General features: G+C 50.2%; 3 protein-coding genes across 5 annotated transcripts; all 3 read right to left on the bottom strand.

The window, feature by feature from the left end:
- Window positions 1–2,380: 2,380 nt before the first annotated feature.
- AAFC00_005672 (uncharacterized protein) lies at window positions 2,381–6,031 on the bottom strand (the record flags this gene model as incomplete). Of its 2 annotated transcripts, XM_069345487.1 has the most annotated exons (3): window positions 2,381–3,074; window positions 3,126–5,911; window positions 5,960–6,031. In XM_069345487.1, the coding sequence occupies 3 exons, from the start codon at window positions 6,029–6,031 to the stop codon at window positions 2,381–2,383; spliced, it is 3,552 nt and encodes a 1,183-aa protein (XP_069197690.1). The 2 variants fall into 2 exon arrangements, with proteins under 2 accessions (XP_069197690.1, XP_069197691.1); XM_069345488.1 differs by lacking the exon at window positions 5,960–6,031 and having other exon boundaries at window positions 3,126–5,809.
- Window positions 6,032–9,284: 3,253 nt separating this feature from the next.
- Window positions 9,285–10,638, bottom strand: AAFC00_005671 (uncharacterized protein; the record flags this gene model as incomplete). The annotated part of the gene is made up of 4 exons (XM_069345486.1): window positions 9,285–9,772; window positions 9,828–9,901; window positions 9,954–10,327; window positions 10,378–10,638. 4 exons carry the CDS (start codon window positions 10,636–10,638, stop codon window positions 9,285–9,287), a joined length of 1,197 nt encoding a protein of 398 aa, XP_069197689.1.
- A 2,798-nt stretch (window positions 10,639–13,436) lies between these two features.
- Window positions 13,437–16,175, bottom strand: AAFC00_005670 (uncharacterized protein; the record flags this gene model as incomplete). 2 transcript variants are annotated; one of them, XM_069345485.1, is made up of 2 exons in its annotated part: window positions 13,437–13,577; window positions 13,632–16,175. In XM_069345485.1, 2 exons carry the CDS (start codon window positions 16,173–16,175, stop codon window positions 13,437–13,439), a joined length of 2,685 nt encoding a protein of 894 aa, XP_069197687.1. The 2 variants fall into 2 exon arrangements, with proteins under 2 accessions (XP_069197687.1, XP_069197688.1); XM_069348261.1 differs by having other exon boundaries at window positions 13,632–16,157.
- Between the last annotated feature and the right edge of the window lie 896 nt (window positions 16,176–17,071).

Below are 17,071 nucleotides of genomic sequence, written 5' to 3'. Positions count from 1 at the left end.
AGATGAGTGAGTATTGGGTCAAGGTCTGAACAGAGGCCTTCGGTGTAATGTTTACACAGTCTCCATGAGTATATATCTTCCTCAACGTTCGAAATTGTGCTTTCTGGACCCATCTTTATGGATTCGGAGCCATATACTTATAATCATCCTGGAATATGTTGATTTGCACGATATCAATCGCCTACTAGAGCCCATGAGTGCTGAATTGCACCGATAAGTAGTCTTTCGGACACGAGTTCGTACGGCGGAGCCGTTGCAACCCATCGGAGAAGGAGCAGCATCGTCACATCAGGGTTTATCGAGATGGATCCTAGGGGCGGTAGCTACCAGATGTGAAGGGCAAGGCAAGGTAGGTATGTCCAGCATCTTGCATCTAATCTTGGCAAGCCGCTCAGGATCCGCGTCTCTCGTCCTGCGGCCGTAAGGTGCTTTACGTCGAGCCGGATAGATACTTCTCCCGAAAGTACATGATTATGGTGACTCCGATATCCCAATCTATCTAGCTGTACCTCCAAACAGCAGTGGTTCTGGGAGACAAGAGTGGTGATGTAAAGAAGAAGCTGAGGTAGCTTAAGGTAAGGTGAACAAGAACACCAAGGTAGTCCACTGCAATTTTGGCAAAGTTTTGCACAATCACTCTGCGGCCGTAAAACCTCTCTCGTATGAATACTATCGCAATATACAACTATACTGTACTTCTGATCTCGTACCTTACCTGAATCCACCTCGTGCGTACCGACCTTACCTCCGCTTCCCCAGTTTGCTCACTTGTGTGGTGTGTAGCGGAGCATGCACCCTCTAATTACCGACTTTACAACATGGTAAAGATACTACCGAATACAATTGGTTCATACCATCGAAAGAGACGGACGTAAAACATAAGTAATGCTACGTAGACTACGAAACTAGGCAAACATAAAGAGCGAGCGCTTTTCCCACGGTAAGGTCTGAATTGTTCTTCATCCACATCTTGCACATCTACAACATATCTTCCATCCCAAGATCAAGCTTAAGTTATCTCATCACCATACCTTTCACAACAAACACTCTTACATACTCCATCAACATGTGCTGTTCCCGCCGTGCCCAGAGAGGTTGCAAAGCTCAGCCCAAGAAGATGATCTCTACCGTCCAAGAACATGGTCTGCCCTCTTATGATTCTTTGTCCATGAGCCGTACTCAAACGCTTGATCCATCGAGCCAGCCGGTAGGCAACGACCTGAGCTCGCCAACGACATTTCCCATCGTTCTGACAAGCAGCTCTACCGACATCAGAAAACCGTTCCCATACCACAATAACTTGTCGCAGCTCCAAATCACACCCCAGCTGTGGACTTCCATATCATTGAATGTCCAGGCCGCCGCTGGTGCAATAAGTGGCCAGCAGGCCACATCTTGCCGCAGTCGCCGCAGTCGCGGCCCCTTGATCCGTAGAGGAGTCATCGCCGGTTTCGAGCTAGCGGTCAAGAGAATGCAGGAGCGCTCGAGGCAGCCTCTTTTGCTAGACGAGAGTGTTGAAGCAGTCATGCAGGAATGGAACGAGGCCTTGTTTGCTCCACGAGGTTTTGCTATGGATGTTGTGCTGTCGAGTCCAGAGCTCCTAAGACAGGACCTGCGCCATCACGAAGGTCTGTCCCACATCGAAGCGACCCGACAGGGACTGTCTTGGTGTATCGTCATTGATCGCAAGATGGAGTCCGCTACTGAAGATGTATCGACTGCTGGGAGGCAGTATGAATTGGAGAAGAATGAATTGCCGTTCTTTGATGTTGATGAACACATGTATGAGCTCAGTCAGAAGCACTGAGGGCTAGTCGATCTACAGACGATCGATAGGAAGAACTTGGATGGATGTGATTTAGAGTGTTTCTGTATAGTATGCTTTTTGCAGGTGGTGTTCAATGAACCGAGATATACAATAATTAGTCAGTAACTCTATATGCTTTAACAATATCTTTGATAGTACACCATTCCCGGGTCAGAGTCTACTCGTAATCTCTGTACTATGAAGAGTTGATCTCAGGCTGTTAGACGTAGCCGCAGCTTTATTTGACTAGTGAATGCACGATCTATCAGCGCTCCAGCTGGTGACATTGTATCAGGTTGTATCAACATAGTGAAAGATGGATGACTGAACGAAGACAGCTTCACCTTGATGGACTCAGACCTCGGCAGTCAGGACTTGGCAGTCTCCGACCTTGACAGAATCATCTCAATTATCTCTTCATCGACGACAACGCCTACAAAGACTCACATTTCGGCAAATATAGTCTGATGAGACCAAGGTATCTTAAAGGTGTATCGGAACATTCATTATCTACATATATACATAACACATCTACATGTCGTTATACGCGTGGGCGTACGTGGGTATCAGCATCTAAACTCGATTCTCGGGGTCCGCTGCATTGATGGCAATAGCAGGAACGGCGTTGTCAAATTCGGTAGCGCTCTCTTCTGCGCTCTCATTCTTCTGTCCTCTCTTGAACAAGCCCTTGCACCATCTGCCGAATCTATTCATTGCGCGAGCACAGGGTCTGTAGGCAAGCAGAACCGGCTTGCCAACAGTTCTTGCAGTGGCGTCGAACCATGGGTCTGGGAAACACCTGACCAAGACGGCCCAGGGCAAGCAAAGTGCGGCGACAACGATACAGATGGCCCATTGCACACCGTTGATCCGGACAATGCTGAAGGCCTTGCCACCGATGAAAGCAATGGCGACTTGGCAGCCTACCATGATGCAGTTGACGATGATGAAGAACCAGTTGCGGTGGATTCCGGTGAAAATGTTGAATTTGTTGTCCAGTCTACGGTTGTTGAACTCGTTGAAGATCTGCATCCAGACAAAGGTGTTGAACACGATAGATCTTCGCTCTTCGTGGGGATAATCGAGAAAACCTGGTCCCTCGGCGAAGTGCAGAATAAGGGTTACCGTCAGTTGGAAGATTGCTTGTCCAATGATCATCTTCCACATGGTAACAGAGATAAGCGGTGCGCTGCGAGGAGTTGGCTTGCGATCCAAGATTTCTTCCGTCGGTGGGTCCGTTGCGAGAGCAAGAGCTGCCAGAGAGTCCCTGAAAAAGGTCAGTAACAAGATTGATGAATTGTGATCGTACAGGACTTACATGATAAGATTGATCCAGAGGAGTTGTACGGCAGTCAGAACAGATTCCATCTCTGCATCGGCGACAGATGAGATGAAGGTCAAGAGCACAGCCGTAATGTTGACGGTGATCTGGAACTGCAAGAACTTGCGAACGGCGTCGTTGACAGCGCGACCCCACATCAGAGCTGTAAGAATGGATGCGAAATTGTCGTCCATGAGGATAATCGCGCTCGCTTCCTTAGCGACTTCAGTGCCGGCAATACCCATGGAAAAACCGATATCTGCTGCTTTCAGAGCTGGACCGTCGTTCGTACCATCTCCAGTAACGGCAACAATCTCTCCCATTTCTCGCAGTCTAGTGACGAGGATGCGCTTGTCTTCTGGTGAAGATCGGGCAAGTACCTGAAGGTTTGGCAGAGCTTCCTTCATATCTGCCTCACTGAGAGTGCGGAAAACAGGTCCCTCCATGACAAGTCCATCAGTGTAAATGCCGCAGTCCGTCGCGATAGCCCGGGCGGTGGTAACGTTGTCGCCTGTAACCATGCGGACTTTGACGCCTGCGTGGTGGCATTTAGCGACGGCTTCAGGGACACCAGGTCTGATAGGATCCTGAATGCCAACGACTCCGTTGAAAGTCATATCCTCAAGAAGCGAATCAAGCTTAGCCTCGTTGGGGTCCTCTTGACTAGCATGCCCCTTTGGTGGCCACTGAGAGAAATCCTTGCTCATCAACGCAATGGTTCGAAGGGACTGCTGAGCGTAGGAATCGATCACACTTTCGAGACGTTCTCTGTGAGCTTGATCCATTGGCACATCGCCCGAAGGCATCCAGACCGATGATGAACGCCCGAGGAGGATCTCGGAAGCTCCCTTGACCAGGAAACGATAGTCTCCATCAGCGAGGCGGTAGACGGCACCCATACATTTGCGACCAGAGTCGAAAGGCATGAGCTGGATAACTTGGGCGTTGGATCGTTCCTCTGCAAGAGAGCCCATACCCAGAGTACGAGCAAAGGCAAGCAAAGCTGTTTCGGTCTTGGAGCCAACAAATCCTGGAACGCCATTATCGTCACCCTCGAATGCAGTGGAGTTGATAGCGATTGCTTCAATCAAGAAACGCTTGTGCTCGGCTGACAGATCTTGGGCGTAGGCAGTGGAGCGACGCTCGTTGCCTTGCTGGTTCTTGTCATCAAATGCATCGTCTCCAAAAGTACCAGCCACCACCGTCATTCTGTTCTGGGTAAGGGTACCAGTCTTGTCCGAGCATACTGTTGTCGCATTGCCCATGGTTTCGCAAGACTTCAATACTCGAACAAGATTGTTCAGTTTCACCATGCGAGTGGTAGCGAACGCAAGGGCGAGAGTGACAGCCAGTGGCAAACCTTCCGGCACAGCGACCACGATGACAGTGATAGCGACAATCAGGATGTCAGTGAATTGCGAAGCCTTTTCAGCGCCGCTGCGAGGGTTGGTCGACAGACCACCAAGGAAACGGAAAAGTAGCACGAAGAATAGGAGTGCTGCTGCAGCACTGCCCAATTTCGCAATTGCACCAGCCAAACCATCCAACTTCTTTTGCAATGGAGTGGGCTGCATGTCCTGGCGCATAGCCATGAGGATCTTGCCGTAACTTGAGTTGACACCAACAGAGGTGACCAAATAGGTACCGATACCCTCGAGAACCTTACTGCCGGAGATGATGAATGGATCAAGATCTTGGTGTCTTGAATGCCCTTGTTGGATCAATCGCATAACCTGTTCTCCTCCTGTTTTCCTCAATTGATCGGACTCTCCGGTAGCTGATGATTCATCGCACTTCAGGTTGTGTCCAGAAATAAAAATACCGTCGGCAGGGACCATGTCGCCTGGCTCCAAGTGGAGGATGTCGCCAGCCAGTACATCATGAACTGAAAGGATGATGGACTTTCCGGATCGAATGACCTTGACAACACGATCTTCCTTCTTGGCGTTGAGCTTGACGAAAGCTCGCTCCTTCTGGTAGTCATTGACGGATCCGACAAGAACAACGATGACGATGGCGATACAAATAGCGCAGCCCTCGATCCAGTCGACAGACATCGGCTCACCTGGCTCGCGAGGTCGGAAAGTCTCGTATAGTCCCAAGGCCAGAGAGATCATAGCGGCGAAAGTGAGCAGGATCAGAACCTTATCGTTGTAAGCTTGCCACATGAGTTTCCACAGCGGGGTTGCCTTCTTCTCTGGCAGGACATTGCGCTTGAATACCCGGATGCGATCGCTGAACGTTTCCTTGGAAGCATGAGGCTGAGGATCCGACTGGAGGACCGTCTCAGCGATGTCTGAAGGATGTTTGTCGTCGGAGACAGCATCGCTCGTGTACTTTGTGGCTTCCTCTAAGCTCACTGTACCAGACAGATGGTTTTCATCGATGCTTAGACCAGTACGCAGGTCTGTACGGAGACCCTTTGCAATTCCAGTCAGGCCTCCAAGAGCAGCGAAGGCTGGCAGTGATTTTGGGTTCAACAACTTGTTGAGTTGACCCGGTGAGAAGGCGAAGCTGTTGTTGGTTACATTGAAGTCTTCCTCGGAACCTGGATCGGGTTTGAGGGCATCCTCCATCAGATCTAACGTGCAGGCGCTTGATGTGCTATTAAGCGAATAACTCCCGGAAGACTTTGGCAGTTCGAGGTTAGGACTATTTGGGGCTACTGTTGATCCGCTCATGGCTCGATCTCGCACGTATGTACTCGAGGTCAAATTACTTAATGACCTCTCTCTCGTTGTATTGAGCGGGGAGAAAGTGTTTGGAGTGATGCTGTCATCATCCTGATTCTGAATTAGGCGAAGTCTTTGAAAGACGAAATTAGTACTCACGGGTTGCTCGACAGTTATTGATGGAAGGCCCGGCTCAAGGTGGCCATTGGATTGATTATGAGTGTCCACCATGGCTCGTGAATGGACGTCTCTTGGAATGGATGGGTATAGAGATAGAGAGATTGGGAAAGAAATGGTCGAACATGGTGCCCCCGTGCTCGCTCTTGTATCACCATACCGCCCAGGGAGGCTGTGTAATCATGCCAACCGTAAGACAACTCAATCATAGAGCCTCAACAGGCATGTAAGCGATGCCACGTGAAATGTCCTCCCAAACATTGACTGCGGTTAGATGCCAAGCCTGGAGGGCGACCAACGGCGGAGGCCAAGCGAATCTTTGGGAGGCGGAAGGCCACCGCCAAGTTCGTATGCGCGATACCAAGCCACACCGCGAAAGTCAGTTCACTCACCATTGTCCCTATCAGAGGTGGTTACTTCCTGTACAGAGAGAAGTGCTGCTCATACGATGACCGAAGCTGTAAAGCCGGTTGCAAGAGATCAAAGACGTCAGTGGCATTGGAGACCCCACTGCCACAGATCCAGGTGTCTTGCTGACCTGGTGTGTGTGGCAACCGCCTCTCTGGCGAAGGGTGCTTGAAACAGCCGAGACAATGATGTATACTGTACCTTGAGGCTTCCAAAGCATTATTCCGTGTTTGAGTGGTTACTTGCCAAGTTCATCTAAATTGCATGTTCTTTTCGTTAGTGACGCAATCATCTATAGGCATAGACAGCCAGTCATAGAGTCAAGATCCGTAGGCAAGGTAGCGATCCAGCAGTCGCCTCGTTGAATAATATTGTAAAACACACTTACGAAGACGATGATCAAGGGCGCGAAAGCTACAATGCCCCGATGGGCTCTAGCAGGCGTTCGGTATCTCCGCTATAGATGAAGTCGCAGCAAGGCACCTCGAAGCCCAAAGATCGAAGACTGCTATTCGTATTCTCCTTGGTACTGCTTCAGAACCAGTGCGTGATAACAAGCGATTGACTGCCTCGTGCATTGCTCACTCGATCGTCATGTATGCACCAGATACTGCAAAAATGACCTGATCAAACCTTCTTTCCTCCAGCTATGGCCGCGATGGACCAGTGGCGAGAAGAACCATAATCGCGCAAACGCGGGAATTATCAGATCTCACGCAGACTACGATTCGTTGCATGTGAGAGGCTCAGATGCGGAGGCAAAGCAAGGCGCAGCATATTGAAGCAGTAGCTGAGAACTCTGTGGGATGCTCGTAGTGGTTCACCTTGCCACGAATACTTATGGTTCATTGCCACTACGAATATCGAGGCTGAGGAGATATCACGAACGCGCCCAAGAGCCAAGCTGGAGCAGCGCATGTTAGCCTCTTGTGCTGCGCGTGGCGAAGATCAAGAGCGAGAGGAGAGGATTGCAGACGGACGCGCGCGCGACACTCGAGTTGGTATTGTAGTCTGTAAGTAGGTAGTCGTTGAAGTTCTTGCGCCATACTGGAGAGTTGTTGATCGTAGATTTATTGTATGATGCCAAGGGTCAACGGGACAGACATGTTGAAAGACAAGCCGATGGGGGCAGTGCTCTTGGCCAAATCGCTTGGTAGTGATTTTTGCCCTCACTGGCGAGAAACGACTTCTTCGGCCGTAGAGGTACATTTCAGATATCGCTGAAGGAAGCGATTGAGAATTAACTCGTTCCTGGATCGGAGTATATGGTCAGCGACTCCTACATACCTTATCGTACCTTACTCTACAGGCAATAGGCCCTTGAAGAAGGTTACTACAGTGGACTCAGGTAGCGACGCGTAATGGTGTGCATGTCGTATCGCTCACGGCGTGTTCGACGAGTCGACGGTGCACACAGGCGCGCATACTGTGCAGTATAAGGTACCTTTCCTTGGAGCAATGTGATAGGTACCTTAAGGTAGTATGCCTCCAAGCGTGACCCTCGACCCGAGCTGGACCCGACAAAAACTTCAGACCCGTAGTTCGGCCCCCACTCCTAGAGCTGTCGCCGCCACGGGTGTCATAGTCGGAGAATACAAGAACTGGTACATATAAGTATTCGTGCGGTCAAAGGCGAAATACCTTTTGCTTCTCCCAGAGCCATGGTGAGGTATGGAGAAATACTGCTTTACTGTACATCTTGCACCTTTCCAGATCGTATCGAGGCCTTCTGTGCACGAGCACTGCGTGGTTAAGGTGAGGTAGGTACTTGTTTCTTGACACATCTAGGGCCGGGTGAGTGCACGCTCCTCAACGCCATGCGTTGACGTGCATGAATTAGACTGCACTAAGGTAAGTGGTAGTGTAGTACAGTGTAGCACGTCGAAACTTCATGCAGCTCTGAATCCTGCGATCGAGACCGACCCGAGCGAGTCTTGCAGTCACTCGTCGCTGCCCCGTGTACCAAGCAACGGCCTCGGTCACGAAAATGCTTTTCCCCGAGTCATTAAGATACAGCTTGCTCGCGGCGGTATATATGTTGGTACATGTTTCCGTGCTCAGTCAAGTACCTACGTTGTGAAGAGATATACAGTAAAGGGTGCGGCACGGCGGTGAAGTATTGTGCCAGGTCAGCTTCCTGTACGAGTACTATGCTCCCCCAATGTAACGCACAGGCATCACATTCGCAGGCATAGGAGGTCTTCCCGACAGAAGCATGGTCATGGTGGCCAATCGGGTCCACGGCTAAATCTTGCATTTCCGATTATCACGACAGTACCCAATCATCCGCCATCTGGGAAAAGGACACAAGGGTGCCCAAACCAGGGAAGCGGTGCTTTGCAATATATCCGAGGGATTGAAGCTCTGGCATCGGAGGGTAAACCTGTCGTGCGATCGGCAGGAAAGGTACAGTTACTGTACCTGAGGTAGTACAATTGCACATCGTGCCTGGCCGGATAGTAGTACAGATAGTGTGCCCGCCTCTTACCCCTGCATGATTGACGCTACGCAACCAATGTGGCTTGTCAGTCCACGACGATGGATGCACAGGAGAATTGTCCTGCTTCTACACTGCATTTTACCTACCATAGTGCACGTCAGGCTCGATAGCATTTAGTCGCACGAAACACTGGGTAGACATGAGCAGGAATGACTGAGGTGTTCAAGCAGTTGCGACCGCTACCATATGCTCTGAGCTATTTACATATGAAACTTTTCATAAAGTGTACAAAGGAGATGCTGGTGGAAGTATGTTTAACGTTGATGTGATGCTCGTGGCTTTGACAACCCACTACTCAGTAGCGCCGAGTCCATCTGGTAGTAAAATCAGTCGAGGATGCCTTGAGTGGTTGATCCCGATGGAGGTGAAGAGAAAGTAAAGGCATTGATAATCTTGAACTTATTGCGTTTGGTAACGATCGTTGGGACTGTACACGTAAGGCGGCAATTGCTGGCCGTCGAGATCGTCTAAGGGGATGGCAGTGACCAAGCCCCCTTTGTTGAGTGAGCTGCGCGAGTTCTCTCTGGAAAAAGCAGCAGACGACACCGAGGGTGCGTGCCCACTGTCTCTCATGGCAGTGATGTTGGCGCGAGAGTTGTCGCTCTCCATACTTTTGCGTGTCGGGTGCTGGCTTGAGACGCGTTTCGAAAAGTGTTTGTGAATCGACCCGAACTCGTATCTGCCCGAGTTGTGATTGTTCACAGAATCGTTGCGAGATGCTTGGGAGCTGCGCATGGTCTTGACCTTGTCACTGACAGTCGAGTGAGCGGAGGAGACGAGGGGTACCAGTGTGCCAATCACAAGTGCCTTGATGGAAGGCGAGCAAGCGATGAAAATAGCTGTGTGGTTCTCAATCGCAGACCACAGGAGAATGCTGGCAATGTGATCTTACATGTCCGTTAGTGACAAACAAAATATACCTATGAATAAGAGAAAACTAACAAGTCAGATCTGTGCCGCCAGTCCGGTCGAATTGAATCAGGGCGAGAAGTCGGAGGATGCTAGTGACCACGACGCTAAATCATATCAGTCGCTTGGATCTACCAGTATCGACAAAGAGTAACTTACACAGCTCCAAGGCCGAAGAGAAGGTTCAACACGATGCGTTGTGGTCGCCGAAGATCCAGTTGCCAGGTGAACATTATCGGCAACACGTACATAATGGTGTCATTCACAATCATGATGATCGCGTTGGCGTAATAGAATGACATGATATCAAGGCAATGGCCGGCCTTGTCGGGATACCATAGCTTGTTCACTGGGGAGCACTGGAAGATGGTGACGAAAACGTTGCTCACGCCGAACACAAACGCGGCGATGATCATCAACCAGATGACATAGAGATATTTCCTCTCATATGTCACGCGAAGGTAGAAGACTAGCAATCCGAACTTGACGAACATGTTGCAAGCGTAGTAGAAGGCCAACATGGCGGGCAGTAGCTGTACGAGTAAGCACAAAGACAGCTCTGACGATTGAAGACGAGGCATACCTGGAGGAAGCGCACTGTTTGAGCTTCAGTCAAGGTATCCATATGTGACCCCAACCCGAACTTCGTAGCTGCGCATTGCATTATACTCGTGATGCTGCCACAGCCAGCCGCCAAAGCCAGCATAAAGTTCTGCAGATCCAGTCCTCTTTGCGGAGATCCGGGTTTGGCAAATCGAATGGCCACTGATAGAACGGAGGTTATAACCAACACCAAGTTGACCGTGATGATCACATCACCGGCAGTCTCGTCGTTGAAGTACATCGTGTAGAGATGGAGATGCAGACACGACAGGCGTACGATCAGAAATTGAGAATGAAGCAGATCTGGAGGGATGAGACGTTTGGAGTTATAATCGTTTCCACTGGTCCCGTCCCGCTGCTTGACGCAATTACCTTGTTGAGAAGTGACGGCTGCCGCGAACAATTGGTGGGGCAAGTGGTTTATACACGACAGATGAGAGCGAGAAAGGAGCAAACGTGAATGGCGAGACACGGCGAGCACTCAGCAGACGGGGTCCGAAAGTCACAGTGTATACTAACCTCTCCGACTGCAAAATTGACGGGTGGAGGATGTCTTGCAGGTGTAGCGCCATAATCAAACTCCAACCTGGCAAGGGGTTTCGAGTTTGCAGAAGCTGCAATTGCGATGATTGGTCGAGGCCCGTGGGTATCGGAGGGCCGGTATACTACCTGAGGTAGGTACCTAGACTAATGCCCCACGGCGTTGGTGTAACAGAGGAAGGAGCACTCCACTAATGTGTCTCGAAAGGGCCATAGCTTACCTTACCTTAGGGCTATAGGAAATCGTGACATCCTGCACCGAGAGATAACACTCAACCCTCGCGTAGGCATGGGCATGACAGGCGCCCTGCGGGACATACCTTCAAGCTGCAAGACTATCAGAAACAGGTAGACATTGACGACATATGCACGAGGAAGGGGGGAAGTCAGCGGAGCAAAACCTAATTCCAAGTACTTGTGTCGTCTTGGTATAAGTCACTCAACGCCATCGGGACGGCGCGTTGATCGGGGCGTCGATCCGACCATCCTGAGTAACCTTATTTCTGCCAACATAAGCCTATACTGCAGTACATTGACTAAGGTGTTATAGAGTGGAGCACCATTTCAACATTTCAACCTCCCACAGCATGTACATTTGAGAGCAGGGGTAATTATTGCATGAGATCTGCAGAAGAGAGCTGTCAAGTGCCTTTCGCATCGAGCATACCATGCGTGGTCAGCGTTACTGCCGGTGCATGGCAGCCACGATGTGTTATCGGTGCACAACATCGACAAGGACTCGGCTATGTTCGACCAATGTTCAGACGGTAAGGTACTTGCTTTCAAGTCGCCTCCGTTGTAGTACAGACAGATAACTCTAGGACCAGCTGTGTTTGCTGCTACCCGGTGCGAGTAGACTGGGCTGTACCCTTTTCGTCTTCGTGCATAACGTCCTGCATAGAGCTATCGAGGTTCATCTAGATTTTATGTACTTTGGTATTAGTAGCAGATCTGCATGAACATTCTTTACCCACAAGTATACTAAAACTCGTATCTAGCGACATGCCAAAGCGTGATATCTATCTTACCCGCTCGAATCGAGATGCCCGTAGTGAGTGCGACATGCACGGCGCCTTCAATGCCCGAAATCTCGTGTGCGTTACGTGAGTATCGAGATCCCATAGGTACTTCAGCGTAGCAGTCTGCTCGATCTGTGTTATTCTCCTTGTGTTAATTGCTAGAGCAGCGAAAGCACAGCAGTTCTGCTTCCTACAGTAGGTAAGCTGCGACGAGTCGAAAGCGTTTTCCTGCCTCGAATTGGTCTAGATCCACCAATCTTGACGGTAGTGTTTCACGCGCGACAAAAGCAAATAACAGACGTTATTTGACTCACCGGTTTGTGCATGAACAAATATTTCACATGACTTTTAATATTACGAGCTTATGACTTATGCCCACCTAGATTATATTTGGTGATATTTATTTTGTACCGCCTCTAATTTTATTGCATTTCTCTCCACAGCATCGGCTGTGGCGGCGTGCGCTATGGGGTTTAATATTCGCTTCCCAAGTCATGTCCAACAGCAAACAAGTTTTCAGTGGGTATTTTTTAATCTCTCTTACGAAATTTTAGCGTTGGGTAGACAGGCCTGGAATCTGGCAGAGCGTGACGGAGGTCCTACAACTCAATATGAATTTCCTCGTTGCTGGCGTAGGTGGTGACGGCGGTTGTATCTTAATCTCGATTTCGACCCAGGGCTCACGGGCGTGACAGCCGCTCAATCTCCAAGGGGTTCCGGACAGTCATCACGTTCCACACGTTCAGTCATCACGTTCCACACGTTCAGTCATCACAGGTGAAATCGATGAAGCACAGGCTTCAGCGAAAGATTAAATTCGCATCTGTAACTATGCCTAAGCAACTTGTGTAGATGTTTTTGTCCAGCCTCTGGAATGGTCTTCCTGACAAATGTTGATTGAGCAAGCTCTGAAATTGTGGCAGAATCCTCCACCAAATCAACTTTCGGTCGCTCATGGGAGCTGTGTCAATAGCCCCGAGCTGAACAAGCACGCACATGACGTGAGATTGAGCCGCGATAGCGGATCCGGATCGCTTGAAAAAGCTTGTTGATATGCAATATCCTCAATGTCGTGTGTTGACAGGAAAAAGACATGAATGCATATTCCTGTCGCGAAGCGCGGCAGCCCGGATAAATTTCCCTCCATCGCGGCGCATGCGCATAGTCAACAGCGTGATGCGCAATGCCGGCCAAGGCTAAATGCTGCATTCACTTCTGCCGATTCGCTTGGAACAAATTGCCTGCTGGCTTTGGTAAAGAAATGATCCCGCAAACAGAAGAATCCATATAAGAGGAGGTCTGCTGGTAGAACAGGCTAGTCATCCCCCCCTGGTCCTTGGTCCATGTGCTCTGGAGTGAGTGGCTTGCACATGCATCAAGCTTGTGATATCAGCGGAGTGCACGCCGAAGAAGCAGGATGTCCTGGCCGTAACGTGAGGATATATTTCATTTGCCATCATTAACATGATAGTAAGCTCATTCAAAGTGCCAGCCCCGTTCCACCTTTGTTCCAACGGTAGAGCGCAAGGACGGTATGGCGACGATATTGCGTTTCCTTCTGCGGGACGTAACGTCCGCGGGATTGAGATACAGCAGAGCGTAATATCTGGCGGTAATTTCTCTACGGCAATGTAAGCATGTAGAAAAGGCAAGAACTCGCAACATATTGACATACCTGATATTCAGTATCAAGGGTGGAGACACACGCTTCTGTCGCTCGGATGATGACTTCGCACGCATCAATGATTTTTGGATCTGTTTCTGTCTGCAAGCGATCCACAATCAGAAGCAGAGGTAGACTGCCTTGCAGCAGCTGTATGCCTAAGAAATATGGAATGAAACTAAGATCAGGGTCGACATCTAAGATGCAGCTGATGTTGTCCGCCGCAGAGATGGCGTTCGCAATCGTCGTTGTGAATGAAGGCGTCGTCATGAACATGTCTCGATCATCGAACAGGGATACTGGATCCCACTTACCAGCCAACAGGACTCGTGATACATCAATGACATGCTTAGCATAGGCAACCACGGTCTTAGTGTGATGGGTGTCCTGCGCTGCATTCCTGTCAAGCATTGGATTGGAAGAAGAATGCATCTGTTCGAATTGAACCAAGCTCTGTGAGTACATGTCAAGATGCACTAATATCTGTGACTCAACCGCGTGTGTCTGTCGAGCGTCCGAACAGAACTTTGCGAGAGTGTGATGATTTTTGAGATGATGGTAGTCAAAAATGGTGCCGACTATAGTCATCAAAGGTAGGAACCAGCCGTAAACATTGTGCCCAGTACACTCGAACGAAGGAAACGACGGCCGATGTGAAAGAGCAACAGGATCATACAAGAAGGTGCCAGATTGGTAGGAGGCCTCATCCAATGGAAGTAGCAAGTCCTCGCATTCGGCGTCGAGGAGCGCATTCTGCCGGTTATAACATAGGGCAAGATGCCTGTCTTGGATGTACAGTAGCCACCACGTCCGTCGTCGCTCTTCAAGTGTTTCTTGATCCATGGTAGGACCGACTTTGCCTCCAGCACGATTTGCCGACTCCGATGCCTCGATGCCTCCATCCATGAATTGAGCCAGTCCAGTACCAAAATCGAAGGAGTTTAGTCCAAACCACGGGTCGTTCTCGAACTCGAGCATTGAAGGATTATGCGCAGTTGGGGAGACTCCTGGAAATGTCGATTCTGCCCCTTTGGATAGAGGTTCCTTGTTGAGCTGGAGCTCCCGACCCAAAGCAAAGGCAGCATGCCACCACCGCATACTCATGGCCTTTTCCTCACTGGCTGATGTGATGGTGGCTATGTGGATGTATGTTATGACGTCGTCTAGAGTGCCGCATGTCTGTGAGGAGCCATTGAGGGATGGTTCAAGCTGTGACTCGGAAACGCGTCTCTGGGAAAATGCATCTCGGCCCTCTGCTACATCACTAATCGTTGAGACACATCCGAGATCGACATGGACCATTGGCCGCAGAAGCTGAATTGTCAAAACGCGAAGTCTGCGACATACGTTCATACGCTTGGAATGCGACCAGGCAACAAACTCGGAGCCGCCCGTCTCGGCAGCAACCCATAGCATACTGGCGAGTAGGGCTGGGCTGCACCTTCTTGGGTTCTCCTTACTCGTGACAGACACTCTTCGGAAGATGAAGGCATGAAGGTGTTTGCAGACGGGATGCATATTCGTATTGAAGTGGCTGGAGAAGTACAGCTCCAGGAGCCCAGACGCTTGTGCCTCGGTCAAGAAAGTGAGCACATAGGGCAAGACCGGTCGGAGGACAGGATATTTTGTACTTTTCGAAAACTGGAACGCGCCCGAGTGCGTCTCAGAAGTATTGTCAATGGCCTCCTCATTGCTACCAAAGAACCCAATGCGCATGTGCTCTTCCCTGACCGACTGTAGTCCCGGAGTCTGAAGAGGCTGACTGAAGGAAGGTCGATTGCGCGAAAGGCCAATGTTCTGACTGTTATTGGATCCGGAGTGAATATCAATGGGATACTGGCTGCCATTATAGTCGTCATCAGGTCGCATTGAATGCTTCCGCACCATGTTCGACATCTGTTCAGGCCACATGCCACCTTCTAGGCCGCCCTCCAAAGTCATGTTAGACGAATAATTTGATCCTCGATCCATGCTGGGCTTATGGGCAATGGAAGGGCCGACCGACTCTGCGCCAAACGAATGCTGGCGCGCCGCCAGCCCTGGCATGGCCATGGCAGCATTCTGCATGTAGTCTGATTGTTGCTCTGGGCTCGTCGTGGATGTTGGGTGCATGACATGACTTTGCGCACTATTCACGCTTGTCGGTCTGTTATGATGTTCAGGTCTGGCAGCGTTTCTGGTACGCTCCAGAACCGCCGAACGACTTGGTTTCCCCCTCTTAAAGACGGCGCGTTGGTATTCACATACATCTTGGCCGGCGCAGCGTGAACACGGCTGTTGTCCATCGCACTTGACTCTACGCTTGTTACATAAATCGCATGCTCTTGTGATGCGCCTTTTTTTCGTGCGCTCTCCTTCCTCGTCTTCGTTATTACTTCCGCTACCATTCCCATTACTGCCGTTCGCACTCTTGGGACCCGTCGAGTGGGATTCTTCAGGCTGAATGCCCGATTCACCCATTCCTCCGCTTCTCTCCACCAAAGGGGACGAGGTGGTGGCAGGAGAGCGAACCTGCGTATTCACTGCCGTGCTAGACATCCTTGCCCACTCCGGCATGCACCACTCGGGTGTCGTATTGCGCTCAACAGCCTTGGGAGTTTCACTGGGAACAAAACCGTTTTATCTCTCCTTGTGAGAGACTTGACTCGCCATGCCTCAGGCAAAGTAACACGAAGAAGTGTTTTGTTGGAGAGAGATGATCCCTCCGAAGTCCCCGCAACAAATCTACTACTAGCCCAGGCCAATTGTGGGACACGCGCCCCTCGTGTCTTGTGGCCCAGCCCGCCGTCCTTGCGCCCCTCGAGACCCTCCTTCAACCCCATCAGGTGGCGTGGCTTGGGCAATCATATGGCGCTACAAGGTTCATCAGGGAGTTTCGGCTACTTTACTCTGCGGGGTCCCAGAATGGGGACGGTGAGACACGTGCACACACCTAATATGTAGGCGGTATGAACGGGCGGCCCCTCGAGCCTCGGCCCTTCGATCAATCAATGAGGTTCCAATCTTGTAAGCCATACTGCGACCTTTCCTGCTATAGGGTCGGCACATATTGTGATCATGGTTGTGTAGATCAGAAAATGACCGTCCACGCATGAAAAATGGTATATGTGTACCGAACCAGGCGGCTCGATTTTCTCATGTCGCTGTGTCGCATGTCGACACTTTCTAATGCAGATGCAAGTGGGACCGCCACAACTCCAAGCGAGCTCACGTGACACTTTCGCGTAGTAGGTTGGTTAGTACTGCAGAATACGAGGCCAGCATAAAAGTGGGTGATGGCTTTACCAAAGTATGATTAAAGGCGTTCCTAGAAACACATGCACGGTCATGTGGCACAAAGCGAAAAGCTTGAACATTGCAGATTAGAAACTAGGTCGTCCAGCATCAGTGGACAGTAAGCTTTAGTCGTAACTTGAACGAGCCTCAAGCTGGACCAGTAATTCCAGTATCGT

Source organism: Neodothiora populina, assembly GCF_041146345.1.
Source record: "Neodothiora populina strain CPC 39397 chromosome Unknown canker_contig_6, whole genome shotgun sequence".
NCBI classification, from domain to species: domain Eukaryota; kingdom Fungi; phylum Ascomycota; class Dothideomycetes; order Dothideales; family Dothioraceae; genus Neodothiora; species Neodothiora populina.
The sequence above is the reverse complement of the archived record's forward strand: the minus strand, read 5'-3'. Positions and strand labels throughout refer to the sequence as shown.